At 43.2% G+C, this 13491-nt stretch overlaps 1 protein-coding gene across 3 annotated transcripts in view; it reads right to left on the bottom strand.

Annotated features, from left to right (window-relative positions):
* Window positions 1-12240, bottom strand: part of KIAA0319 (KIAA0319 ortholog) — a 41189-nt gene extending 28949 nt beyond the window's left edge. For 2 of the 3 annotated variants that reach the window (XM_068960596.1, XM_068960598.1), the window contains exons 1-5: window positions 12186-12240; window positions 7511-8253; window positions 5037-5214; window positions 2600-2698; window positions 414-511 (exon numbers count right to left, since the gene is read on the bottom strand). In XM_068960596.1, coding sequence (XP_068816697.1) covers window positions 414-511; window positions 2600-2698; window positions 5037-5214; window positions 7511-8253; window positions 12186-12240 — 1173 coding nt within the window. The remainder of the gene's footprint in view (window positions 1-413; window positions 512-2599; window positions 2699-5036; window positions 5215-7510; window positions 8254-12185) is intronic. The other variant, XM_068960597.1, reaches the window with a different exon arrangement.
* Window positions 12241-13491: the final 1251 nt, after the last annotated feature.

Here is a 13491-nt window from a genome sequence, read left to right as displayed (position 1 = left end):
ATTGTGCCTAAGAATCAGAGATGACCAGAGTGTCTCTGACACTGCAAAAGGGGCAAGGGTTGGAACACAGGCTTTAACCTCACTACAGAGACCCACATCAGCCTGGGCAATCAGCCTTCTTCCCCAGACTGATATGCCAAGTAAGTCAAACGAAGAAAAAGTTCCTGAAAGCCCCTTTATTCATATCTGCCTGTCTACCTACATGCTTGAAATATAATTCATTAATGTGTGTGCTCAGCTGCCCAGTCACGTCCAACTCTCTGTGGCCCCAGGACTGTAGCCCACCAGGCTCCTCTGTCCACAGCTCTTCTTTTAATCTTAACCATAACAGAGACTTCTGGGTTCAACAGCTAAGAAGGTGACACTGAATTTTTAGGTACGCTGTCAATTACAACCAGTCACCAGTTACTTACTTGAGAGACATTAAGAGCCTGCATGTGTCTCTGTTTTATTTCTCCTTGGTAGTCTTCAGGGTGGCTTATTAAACTCCATTCATAGCTGTAAGTTGTTTCTGAGAGCCAAAGAGAAGTATGGGTAGTTATAAATTCTTAGAAGTCACTATAATCTGGGCAGAGGAAAGAAAGTGAGAGTCTTCAATCTCTTAGCAGAAATTAATTTAGGCATGTTGAACCCAACTTTCAAATATCATCCAAGTAAGGAATAATAAGGTTTATGTATCTTTTGAATGTAAAATTTCTTTATTATAAGAACACATAAATTATAAAAATTGAGAAAATATAGGAAGTTTTTTTTTTTAAAAAAAGGGCCCCAATTTCATTGTTTGCACTTGATGACTCTCCTTCTGGACTGCTACACCTGCCTATACAATATAAATTTTAACATAATATAATCCACAGTGCTATGGATTTTTTTCTCCTTTATTTTTCTCCTTTTAACAAAAAGCAAGAAGATTTTAATTCATCTGTTGTAGGGGTTTATATAAGGACGTAAGAACAGATTAAACCTCTATATGTTAAGACGAACCTATCTTCTACTTTGTGGTACTAGTCATTAAGGCATGATGTACTTCAGCTGAAAGGAATAAATTAAAAACGCCAAGTATTATCATTTTTGCCTAAATTTTGATCCATGTGTGACAGGGAGAAACGAATAAAGGAGCTAACCTGAATGAGAAATATTCAAACGCCAGAGGAATGAATATATTTTGAGAAAGAATGTATTTGACAGGTCACAAAGTCAAATGTTTGCTGAACAGCAGAGTGCTGGACCAGTAGGAGAAAGAGCATTTTAAACAACACGTTTTTGAACAGCTGTCATCACTACAGTGTCTGCAAACAAACCTGTGTGCACGTGTGACCTCCCTCAGCCGACAGGAGAATCGCTCCAGGTTCTGTGGGCTGTGCGTGCTAAGTCGCATCAGTCGTATCCGACTCTATGGACTGTAGCCTGCCAGGCTCCTCTGTCCATGGGATTCTTCAGGCAAGAACACTGGAATGGGGTGCCATTCCCTTCTCCAGGAGATCTTCCTAACTCAGGGATCAAACCTGTGTCTCTCATGTCTCTTGAACTGGGAGGTGGGTTCTTAACCATTAGCGCCACCTGGGAAGCCCTCTTATTACAAGTAAAAAGCAAGCATATGGAAACCTCTCCTGTTCTAAGATTATCACTCTGTTTTGCATCATTGGAAATGTAGGACTTGGGACTTCACCAGTGATCCAGTAATTAAGAATCTACCTTGCAATGCAGGGGACGTGGGTTCGATCCCTGGTCAGTGAACTAAGGTCCCACATGCTGCAGAGAAACTAAGCCCAAGCAAAGCAACGACTGAGCATTCTGGAGTCCATGAGCAATAGCTGAAAAGCTCATGCACCCCAACAAAGATCCTGCGTACTGAAACTAAGACCCAATGCAGCCAAATAAATAGATAAGTATTTTTTTAAAGACATAATTCTCGACTTAAAAAAAAAAAGAAAATGCATGACTTTTTATTCTGACCAATTAAAGGAAATGTACTGGATTTAATTCCTATCCTCTTACTCCGTTTTAAACTATTTCAACAAACTTTAAAGCTTATGATTACCAAAGCCTCAAGAGTGACATTTCCAGGTTATGAAAAGGAATCCAAGTTGTACAAACCCAGTAAAGACTCCTTAAAGACACACCAGCTAATGGCCCCCTACGGATCCCAGTGTGTTAGTCGCTTAGTCGTCTCCAACTCTTTGCGACCCCGTGGACTGTAGCCTGTCAGACTTCTCTGTCCATGGAATTCTCCAGGCAAGAATACTGGAGTAGGTAGCCATTCCCTTCTCCAGGGGATCTTCCAGACCCAGGGATGGAACCTGTGTCTCCTGCAGAGTAGGCAGATTTTTTAATCTCGTGAGCCACCAGGGAAGCCCAGTGTCCCAGAAAGAAAGAAAAGTGAAGTCTCTCAGTCGTGTCCGACTCTTTGCGACCCTATGGACTGTAGCCTGCCAGGCTCCTCCATCCGTGGGATTTTCCAGGCAAGAATACTGGAGTGGGTTGCCGTTTCCTTCTCCAAGGGATCTTCCCCACCCAGGCATCGAACCCGGCTCTCTCCACACTATGGTCTGAGCCACCAGGGAAACCCACTGGTCCCAGAGGAAAGTCAAACTCTCACCTGCAGGTGGCGCTGGCACAACAGAAGCCTTCAGCTCAACTTCATCTACTGGTGAAGTTATGACTAGGTTCTCGCCAGCAGACACCATGAGCTGTTTCACTGAAAGTTAATCAGAAATTGTCCATTTCATCATATACTTTAATGATGCTACATTACTGCCCTATAATAGATTTTTTAAGTATCCATGAAATAACACACTTCTGTAATAGTTCTTCATCTGACTTTATCAAAGATACTTTTTCCCCTCTGACTAGTAACTGAACTGTACCCCATATTAGGCTGCAGGGTAGATTTCATCAATTTAAAACTGTCTATGTGAGTAGGCACTGTGGGGAAAATAATGCTTCAGGTTGACTGAGCAAGGTGTCAGGGACAAGAGTTGTGAGAAACAGGGGGGATACTGCAGATCAGGGCTAATTTTCCCTCTTGCCACCAGCTTTGCTTGACTCTCTAGTAGGTGCTATTTTTAGCCATAAAAAGATGGAGTATAATCATAAGTGTTTCTGAATCATTATTCATACACCACTCAGTTCTTCTGATAGTAACCTCATGCACTGCTGCAATGGCCTTGCTCTTGGAACATTTCCAAGAGAAAAAATAAATCCAGGCAACCTCAATGCTAAAAAGGCTATTTTAATTCAAGCAGTAGGCACATCCACTCTCACTAAATCAGCATTCAGAACAATGGTTCCTTGCTCTATAGCCAAGATTACACTGATACATTCAATTGACTAGACTCAACAGGACATCAGCCTCACTTGTAAAACACAATTGAGATAGGTCAAGATATCACACAGAGAAAAGCAAAGACTGAAAGAAAAAGGCTGAGTGCTCTCTAGAGGTCCCAGCTACTTGGGGATGTTAGAGGGACATGTGGCTCATTTAAATCCACGTTCTCCTCCTGGTCTGTATCCAGTCCCTTGAGTGCCTTCCTAGACCAGCTATAGAGGGTTTGCTGCCCTCCCTGGCGCCTCTTCCCTGTCACTGCCTCTTTGTAAGAAAGATCAGCAATTGTGAACTAAGAAAGGACACTGGTTCCAACCCCTCACTTTAGAAATTGAGGCCTAGAAAGGCAATATGAGTTGCCCAAGGTTATGTGGATCACCAGCAACAGATATTTAACTAATTTAAATGTATTCATTTCAACAGTCGCTTATTTACCAGACTGAACACTGCCAAGGGCTTTAAAATGATCAATTCATTTCATCCTCTAAGCTCGCTAGGCAATAGATGCTATTAGAACCCAAGGATGCTAATTCCCAGGCCAGTTTCCTTTTCATTATAGTACTATCCAGCATTTCCTCCAGCATTGTCCTTCTCTCTACTGAAGCTCAGGATCAAAGTAAATAACCAAAGAAGAGAGTGAACGTGAAAATAGCTGAGTCATGTCTGACTCTTTGCATCCCCTATACAGTCCATGGAATTCTCCAGGCCAGAATACAGAGTGGGTAGCTGTTCCCTTCTCCAGGGGATCTTCCCAACCCAAGGATCGAACCCAGGTCTCCCACATTGCAGGCAGATTCTGTACCAGCTGAGCCACCAGGGAAGCCCAAGAATACTGGAGTGGGTAGCCTATCCCTTTTCCAGCGGATCTTCCTGACCCAGGAATTGAACCAGGGTTTCCTGCATTACAGGCAGGTTCTTTACCAACTGGGCTACCAGGGAAGCCCAAAAGAAGAGAGGGTAATCCTGAAAGGATATCACCCACAGAAAGGCTCAGGAAACATGACAAATGTCTCTAGTAACTTCTTGAGTATTAAATCTAATGGGAGCTTTTCCGTCGCCCTATAACACACAGCCCCCTCCTCACTCGGCTTCCAACGTGGAGCCCGCTCCTCTCTCCTTCCGTCAGTCCACATCTGCTCGCTCGCTCCTACGTGTCAACCATGACCTCCGTAGGCTCCTTCTGCTCTCCCAGCTCCTAATTCAACGGCAAGCTCAGTGTCCCACCCCTCAGGCCTCTCCCCAGCTCACCTCCCCACTCTCCCGGGGCAGCCTTCATCGATCACCTCTCCACCAGTGACATCTAGCCCTTTATCTTCAGCCCAACTACTCAGCTAATTTTCAGTTCCAGGTATTTATATACCTCAGCGTCCTCTCTGCTCCCATAGCAGCCTCTCACAGCATATTGTATGAGATCCTGTATTGCCATACTGTTTGCCAAATGTATCAAACCATCTATTTATCTGTTAGACTGGTCCTCTAGATCATAGACTCATGGAGGGAAAAGACAATATCTATTCATTTTTTAAAATTCCCAGCGCCTAGCACTATTTCTGGCAAACAACAGATGCTCAACAATGTGCGCAGAGGGAATGAGCCAACTTTAAAAGTTGTCGCTACTATGAATATACTATTCATAGTATACAAATATAAAATATAGTATGAATACAGCATGTGTTCAGCACATTTCTTCCAGGTGTATTTTTTAACTTACCTCTCCTGGGAGCAGTGGGAGCAGATCTGAGCTGCTCAGATGGGATGGTGCTGGTGGGAAGGGTTGGAATGCTATGCTCTGTGCTCCACGGGGTGACTGTGAGAACTAGGCTCTTCTCCACAGTGGCGGGGCTGACCTCCAGGCTGGCTGGAGGAGGATCATGGGATGGCAGTAGGACCTAGGCGATCAATTACAAGGATAAGTTGATAGAGGGGAAACAAGGTTGAATACAGCCAGGTCAGTAAAACTCAGGCTAATAAGACAGGGGACCCAAAGGGGGAAGTTGAAGTGCAAAACCCACAGAAAGAAAAGCTGAAACTCAAACATTAATTGGAGAAGGGGGCACTGGTATTTACTGAAAAGGGACTCACTTTTGCAGTTTACTTAGCCACATAAAAGGTGAAATGTGTTAATACTTAGTGGTGGGGGAAAAGAACACGGTTAACCTGTGATACTTAATTACAAGGACAGAAAAATATGGAAACTTTGAAAAGAAACATATACCAAAGTGGGGGGAAAAAAAAAAACCCACTTCTGATAATATCACTACCTAAAAGGCTGTTTAGCAATTTTTAATGGTTGAGATTATAATACACAGTCAGTTCAATCCAGCTTTCCTTACTTATTCTAACCTAAGCACTGATATCTTAAATAACATTCTTCTTTTTTTAAAAAAAGAAGTCTTCATTGGTTTATGTTCCTTTATCTTCTGATGTGCCCTCTTGTACCTTGAAATACACTAAATTCTCCCATGACCTGTCCTCCAGTCACTGTATTGCCAGCTGCCTTTGGCTTCCCCTGATCAACTCGCTCACTGCATCTCACCGAGACCTGGTCTTTCCCAAGCGAGCACCCTCTGGACTCTCAACTGTTCTCCCCACAGGGCAGCCTCCGTGTCTACCTCCCTGAGCTTCTGCTCTTAGCCCTTGAACCTTCCCTCTGCCTCGGTATGTCTTCTCTCCCAAAGGTTCCCACTCTTTTCACCTGTGTTTTTCATAAAAAATTCCATACAGTTTTTGTCCTCTCCTTGGTACCTCGCTCCCCTGATCCAACTGATTCATGTCACTAGTGAGTTTCTAGCAACCTCAGAACCTGTTGGGTCTTGAAGAAACTGCAGGGGGTTGAGAATACATCATCCCCAAATAAGACACTCTGGCAAACTGATTATTTTGAATTAAAGGTACTTGGAAAACCGTCGGTGTAGAAAGAACACTCTGACCTTCCTCTGTCCCCCTGAAAGCAAGAGGCAAATCTCCATGGGAAAGGGACCTTTCCTTTCAAGGATTATCTACAACTTAAAGCAGCTCAAAAAAATTTAACTGTGACTGTAGGGGGAAATTTGTATCTTAGTGGAAAATAAAGCATTGTACCAGGAGGATAGAAGGTAACCTTTCCACCAGAGAGAAGAAATCTAGGGCTGAGGAGGCTGAATAAACAAACCTTGTGTTAAAACAACAGGCCCAAAATAGAGTCACTTATGCCAAGTCCCTAAAGCAAGACTTACAGTTTCAGCTCTCCCGGAAAATGAAGCTTAAACCAGTCAATCAGGAATAATCTTAAGGTAATCTGCTTGATACACTCCCACTGCCCCTTGAAGGAAAGTAACCTTGCAATAGTCAACCCACTCGCCTGCCTTGTATAATTTCCTTGTTTCCAACTCCCTTCTGCCTAAAAATATCTTTCATTTTGTACAGCTCCTCGGAACTCCTTTCTATCTGCTACACTGGATGCTGCCTGATTTGAATACATATATATTTGTTCAAACTCTTAATAATGTTAATATGCTTCAGCTTATTTTTTAACAGATACTTATCTTTAACATATTTTGTCACCAATTTACTACCCCAAGCCTAAACCTCTTTGGCTTGTCAATTCTTCACAGATTTATTGTTTCTCCTGTTAATCAGGAGGAAAAAAAAAAGAAGAAAAAATTTTTTCTGCTCCTACAAAACCTACCACAAGAGATTTGCAAAGCCTCTGTCTATACATGCTGCATTATATGGGCTGGCTTCAAAACTTCTAAAAAACCCCCATTCATCTTAGATACCAGCAGAGGCATCTAAATCATCACTAGGTGGCTGACTTGTGAAGGCAAAAGAACTATTTGCTCTTTTAAACAGTCTGGTCACAAGAGCCCAACAGAGGAATAAGATGTTAGGTCTGGAAGGTTCTGAGAGCCATCTTTCTTGCCAATACCTTAATAGGTGCCCTTAAGAGGAAACTTCTTGTGTACTCCACCTAATGAGGCTGTGTTGTTTAGTTGCTAAGTCGTGCCCAACTCTTGGTGACGCCATGGACTGTAGCCTGTCAGGCTCCTCTGTCCAGGGCATTTTCCGGGCAAGAGTACTGGAGTGGGTGGCCATTTCCTTCTCCAGGGGATCTTCCCTGATGCAGGGAGGCACCTCCTGCACCACTGAGCCTGGCTCCAAGGTGAACTCAGCCCCCCCCATCACACACACACCAGCCACACCCACCTCTTTCCCAGAGCTGTTGCCAGCTTGCCCGTGGAGCTGAGAAGTCTCTCTCTCCAGTTCTTCTCCTGGAGGTGGGGCAGTGACCAAAGGAAGCAACAACCTCTCTGGAGAGGGTTTCGGGGCCGGGGTCCATGCTGACTCATTTGGCTTATGGAGCTCTAGGTCCTCCAGCTGCTTCTCCACTGGTGCTGCGAGGCTGTCTCCAGCAGAGGAGTTGAAACCTCCGTCACCTCCAGGCAGCAAGCCCCAGTCCCTGTACTCTGCGCTGCCCCGGGGCTCCTGCTTGCTGACAGGCTGGAAGAGGTTCTGCTCCAGCTCCCTGTAGTCATCTGAGTACTCAGACATGTCCAGGCCCCGATCTTTGCCCAGGAAGGGTAGGTCCTTTCTGATATCCTCAGGTAAGTCCCCCCAGATTCCCGACGGGGCGCCCCTGTTCAGCATCACCTCCCCGTAGTCTAGCAGTGGTGCGGGCCTCTGGGCAGGCCTGAGCACAAAGGTCAGGTAAGACCTGATGGAACCCATCTTCTTGGGCTCGCAGCTCTCTTTGTGTGGGCAGCTCACCAGGTAGCAGCGGCCCTCAAACCACCAAGCCAGGTCGCAGCTGGGTAGGTCACAGCAGGCAGATGTGCAGTCCCCCAAGGGGGTGGTCTGAGGCACCGGCATGATTTTGCTAGTTTCCAAGTTAGGAGAGATGATGGCATTGGAATAGGTCCTCCCCTCACTGCACTGCGTCCAGGCACAACCTGCAAACACGCCAGCCACCAATAAGGGAACATGGCAGGTCACTTCTGGCAAGCAAATAAACCACCAGCATCTCCTACAGGAAGTCCCCTGCCTTATCGTACAGCCCACCATCAACACCCCCATCTGTACACCTGTCCTCGCACCCTTCTACCCCAACCCATCCATCCATAGAGTCTTCCATGTGTCCATCTAACCTTCCATCTTCTCTCCTTATACGGTGCTTCTCCACTTAGTGAAGAGAAGCGTTCTTTTCTACGCACGTATTGCTTTTACACTGTTTGTAACATTTTGTTCCTCGCCCCAAATCCAGTTATAAAGGTTTACTCTAGGAACAATGTCATATTGTTGTCGCTGTTAACTGAATTTTTAAACATCTCAGCTTATGCTGATGACAGGGAATTATCAAAAGAAAGAAACACTCATCCTAAATATGGGTCTAGAACAACTAGCTTTAAGCCGATTCTAGATAATGAACCACAAACGTTGCCAACTGGCAAATCAGTGGGCAGAAGAGTGGTGCTACCTAAGTGTGATCTGCAGACACGGTGGGGCAGGCCACAAACTCTGGGACCAGCCCACAGCATGGTAAGAGAATCTGGGGCTTTTAGAAAACTTGGTAGCAATTTGTCATTCCCTGGCACCCAAGGACAAAATCACTTTTCTCCTTTTTTTATGTTGTAAAACAAAGCAGACATTGGAATCTAAAAAATGGTACAAATGAACCTATCTACAAAACAGAATCAGAGAGGTAGAAAACAAACACAGTTACCAAGCAGGGGAAGGGAGGGAGGGATACACTGAGAGGCTGGGGTTGACATATACACAACTAACATGTATAAAATAGATAACTATTAAGAACCTACTGTATGGCACAGGGAACTCTACTCAACACTCTGTAATGACCTATGTGGCAATAAAATCTAAAGAAAGAGGGCATATATGTATAACTGGTTCATTCTGCTGAACAGCAGACACTAACACATTGTAAATCAACTACACTCCAATAGAAATCAATTAATTAGAAAAAATAAAGAACGTTGCCCACCATTCGCTTCTACAAGGATGAAGGCATTGCCCACTGCAGTCACTGACAGACAGTGTACCCAGAAAGGAATTCAGGATGAAAAGCAGGATGAGGCACTCTGTGCTTTGGAAAAACAGGCCCTTAGATAGTTGGACACATGTCTCAGGAAGAATTTTAATGAGCCCAGATTCTTACATCTTTCCGTACATAGAAAAGCACTAAAATCGTCAGCAGAGATACCTGTTCCTTGTGACTAGCAGCAATGGTGTACCAAGAAGTGTGCTTGGCGGCATGCATTCTCTTGCCCCAAATAATATACACCCGGGCTTCTTCTCCTCAGTTTTTCAGAGCAGTTCCCTCAGAGCTACTGAGATGTTGTTGCCTGGGCTATAGTCCTCAGGAAGGTCCCTGAATAAAACTGAAACCTACAGCTCTTGCATTGAGTGTTTTTCTTTCAGTAGACAACTTGTTGATATTTTACCAAAGAGTCTGTCTGTGGTAGATTGGAAATAAAAACAAATTGGTCCCTTATCACATATAGTTCCAGGAATGCAGTTCTGCTGAACTCCGAAGAACAAAAGATCTTTCCAGTGAGTGCTCATCACTGATCGTTCTCTTAATAACTGTTACATTTTTCATAATGACAATTAGAGATGACTTCTAACTGGAGGTAAGATAAATGGTTAAACACAGTACAAGAATTCATGTCGTTTGGGACTTCCCTGGCAGTCTGTTGGCAGGGGTGCAAGTTCAATCCCTGGTCAGGGAGCTAAGACCCAACATGTCTCCCAGCCAAAAAACCAAAACATGAATGAGAAGCAACACTCTAACAAATCCAACACAGACTTTAAAAAATGGTCCACATCAACATAAGAATCATTTCTTTTTTTCACTTGTATACACATCATCACCATTATAAATTTTTAAGAATCATTCAGTACCAAATATTGACTCAATAGGAAAGTCTAACTGGTCTCATCCAATAAGAATTAGACATAAATATGTATCTTTCCCAGTAAATAAGCAGGCAAACTGCTTTACTTCAACTGAAATGATATTTTCTCAAACCAAATCTATTTTTTTTTAAATCACTTTAATAGTTTTAGCCTTTTGTTTTCTAAAGAAAAGCTTAATCTTTTATCAGATATGGAGAGGGGGAAAACACTCTGTGCTGAACATGACAAAACAGTATATAACCTTTATAATCAAGGTCAAGAGATGATAAAGGGGATAAAATAGGTAGATAAATCTACAATTCCCAGCCCTACTCTCAAAAATACTGTCTTTGCTTGTAAAGACATCACTACATCCCTTTAAATGAAGCAGCCTTTAAATGAAGACCCAAGCTAGAAATTTCTTTCAAACACAAATGGCAGGATACATTTTACTTCCCTTGAACAACTGTTGGGTCACTTCCTTTTGAAAAATATGATTCATAAGAACTATCATGTTTCACTTCTGGCTTTGGACACCAGAAGCTTAAAAGTCAACGTGTAAAATTGTGTCAAAGAAATCATTAAACAGGAAAAAGGCTGTGACCATGGAACAAGCAAATTGTTCCATGTGGTTGAGAAGCTTGGCAGAAGTCTTCAACACAAAACTTAAAAGCAGTTTTCCCCCAGGTTGCCGGTGGTGGTTTCTATAAGCCTCTAGGGCAGATCATCATTTTGTTCTGCAAAAAATCACCTGAATGGGCTGTTTATCTAGATAAATATACTTTAAGAGTGGATCTGAATATTAAAAAAAGAAGTTTGAGAAGTTGAGTATCGCAACAACTAAACCATCTATTAGACTCACTCAAGAAAGTTCTTGAAGAAACAGGAGAACACTCATAGGTTTGTTCCCTCTACAGATGCCCCAGTCCTATCCATGAACACAGTAAGCACTCCACGGGTATTGACAAATCAACAAAATCAATGGTTAGCATCTTGTCAAAGGTAAAGAGGATAGAGAGAAAAGACAGACAAGCCCTAAATAGCATTACTGGGGCTCAGTTAACTCAGGAATTTTGAATAAATGAAAAACACTCCATAAGAAAATGACAAAAAGCAGTAAAAAGGTAAGGATTTGAGAGGAAAAAAAAGAGCTCAAACATTAATGACAGCACTTTCCAGAGTACATCAAGCATGGGATAAAGGGTCATTTTGCCTTGTATACTAAGCAGTGGTGAGGTTAATAAGATGGACGTTTGGCATGAGGAGAGTAATATGCAGGAAATGAGAAAGCTTTCCTGACTGTAGTATTCCTCAAGTGGCTCTTGTATGACCTAAAACTGTGCTTCTTAAAATTTAGATGCTTCAGGCTCCTAAGTCACACCCACTAGGAGTTCTGATTCAGTAGGTCTGGATGGGGCCTAAGAAGACACATTTTAACAAGGGTCACTCCCAGGTAAACCTCAGTGTGTTTTTACTACATTGTGACAAACCCTGGATATTAAATCAGTTTCCCTAGCCATATCTCCATCCTCAGTCTTCAGTAAGTTTAAAGGGGTCTGGCTGGCTTAGCTGGGGCATGGATCACCAGAGCTGATGCTGATCAAGGATTTTATGCCATGGTGTGACCAAAATAAGTAAACAGACTATATGAAAATAAAGATTTAAGAAAAAAAAAAAAAGCCTGTTATTTGCTTTCTTAAAAAGATCTACTATGCGGTTCTTTGAAATAAATACATGACGTTTTCCTAGTATATACGAAATATGATTTTCTTTTCCCCAAAATAGTCATGACAAAAAAGTTAAATGCCTGTTTCCAGAAACCACTTATGCATGAGGCCTTCCTTTTTATATGTGAAATAAGTCTGTTGGAAAGCAAACACACAGCACTTCCATCTCAGGTTGATCTGAGTTGCTTAAGTCAGAGAGGAAGTTCAAGCGTGAGGCTGGTGTCTCCAGGGTAACGGTTTCCTACCTGTAAAGGTCACCAGCAGCAGCAATGAAGTGAGTGCACCTGTGGGGGGCGCCATTCTGCCTCACACAGCGGGTGCAGGCACGCTTCCTGGACAGGCTTGAGAGGTCTTTGCTGCGGGCTTCCTTTGTGCTTCTTAGGAGCCAGATTTGGCCTCAGAACTTCAAAGGAAAAACAGGAAAGAGGAAGGAAGAAAAGAATAGGTAAATGCAGAAACACACACAGTTCTATCATTTGTTCATGGCAAGGGGAAGCCTCTCGTGGGAACACCCCAGGGTCATAGTGGGGTTCAGGGCAGGACACCCCTAGATGTGCCACTCTGGCATGTGGATTATTTCAAGATGGAAACAACAAACTCCAAAGGACTCAGGATGAAACTCTGTCCGTCCCTCTAACTGCCGAAAAGGATTTAGACACAGGACCTGTTTGAGGAAGGCAGCTATCACCATGAATAAAGGCAGTATAATATGAGCTAGGCGTGGCAGACATGGAGGAACCTAGCAAAGTCTGCTTGTTAAAACTCCTCTCTGTGTCCCACTATCTCCTTAGGACACAGAAAACATCCATTTTCCAAATATTGGCTCTTTTCCATCTTCCTGTGAATTGCCTTCCTTCCCTTTGAAGTCCCAGATCTCTACCTGCTTCTCCTTGGTCCAGGAGGACAAATATACCTCATTATACCTGACTCTCATTTTATCTGGAATCTCTCACATTATGTGGATTTCTTATTAAATTGCAAATTTAATAGGCAATTAAATTTGGTTTTCTCCTGTCAACCTGTCTTATGTCATTATAACTATTTGACCAAACACACAAAGAGGGCCCCTCCTGACAACCATTTCTCAGGCAAACCATCCACCTGAAGTTTGTTTAAACAGAAAGAACAGTTCCTAAAAAGGGGCATAGGGTTTCTCATGCTCTCTCCCCTTATAAGCCCAAACCTAGGAAATAAAAGAGAACTGGGGTCAGAGGTCTGAAAGAAAGCAATGCAAAGCCCTCTTTCAGAAATGCTACACCCCCAATGCACACGAGGACACAAAGGCAAGATTGTACAGAAAAAACACAGCTCACTAAATGCCTTCACAAGTGACTCAGCAGCAATGCACTAAGGCTGTCAGGAAGTTTTAAAATATTTTAATGTGTATTCACATATATTTCCTGGTGGCTCAGAGGGTAAAGCGTCTACCTGCAATGCAGGAGACCTGGGTTCAATCCCTGGGTCAGGAAGATCCCCTGGAGAAAGGAAATGGCAACCTATTCCAGTACTCTTGCCTGGAAATTCCCATGGACAGAGAAGGCTGCTAGACTA

The sequence above is a fragment of the Capricornis sumatraensis genome, chromosome 22 (genome assembly GCF_032405125.1).
Source record: "Capricornis sumatraensis isolate serow.1 chromosome 22, serow.2, whole genome shotgun sequence".
Lineage (NCBI taxonomy): Eukaryota > Metazoa > Chordata > Mammalia > Artiodactyla > Bovidae > Capricornis > Capricornis sumatraensis.
This window is presented reverse-complemented; position numbering and strand designations above follow the sequence as displayed.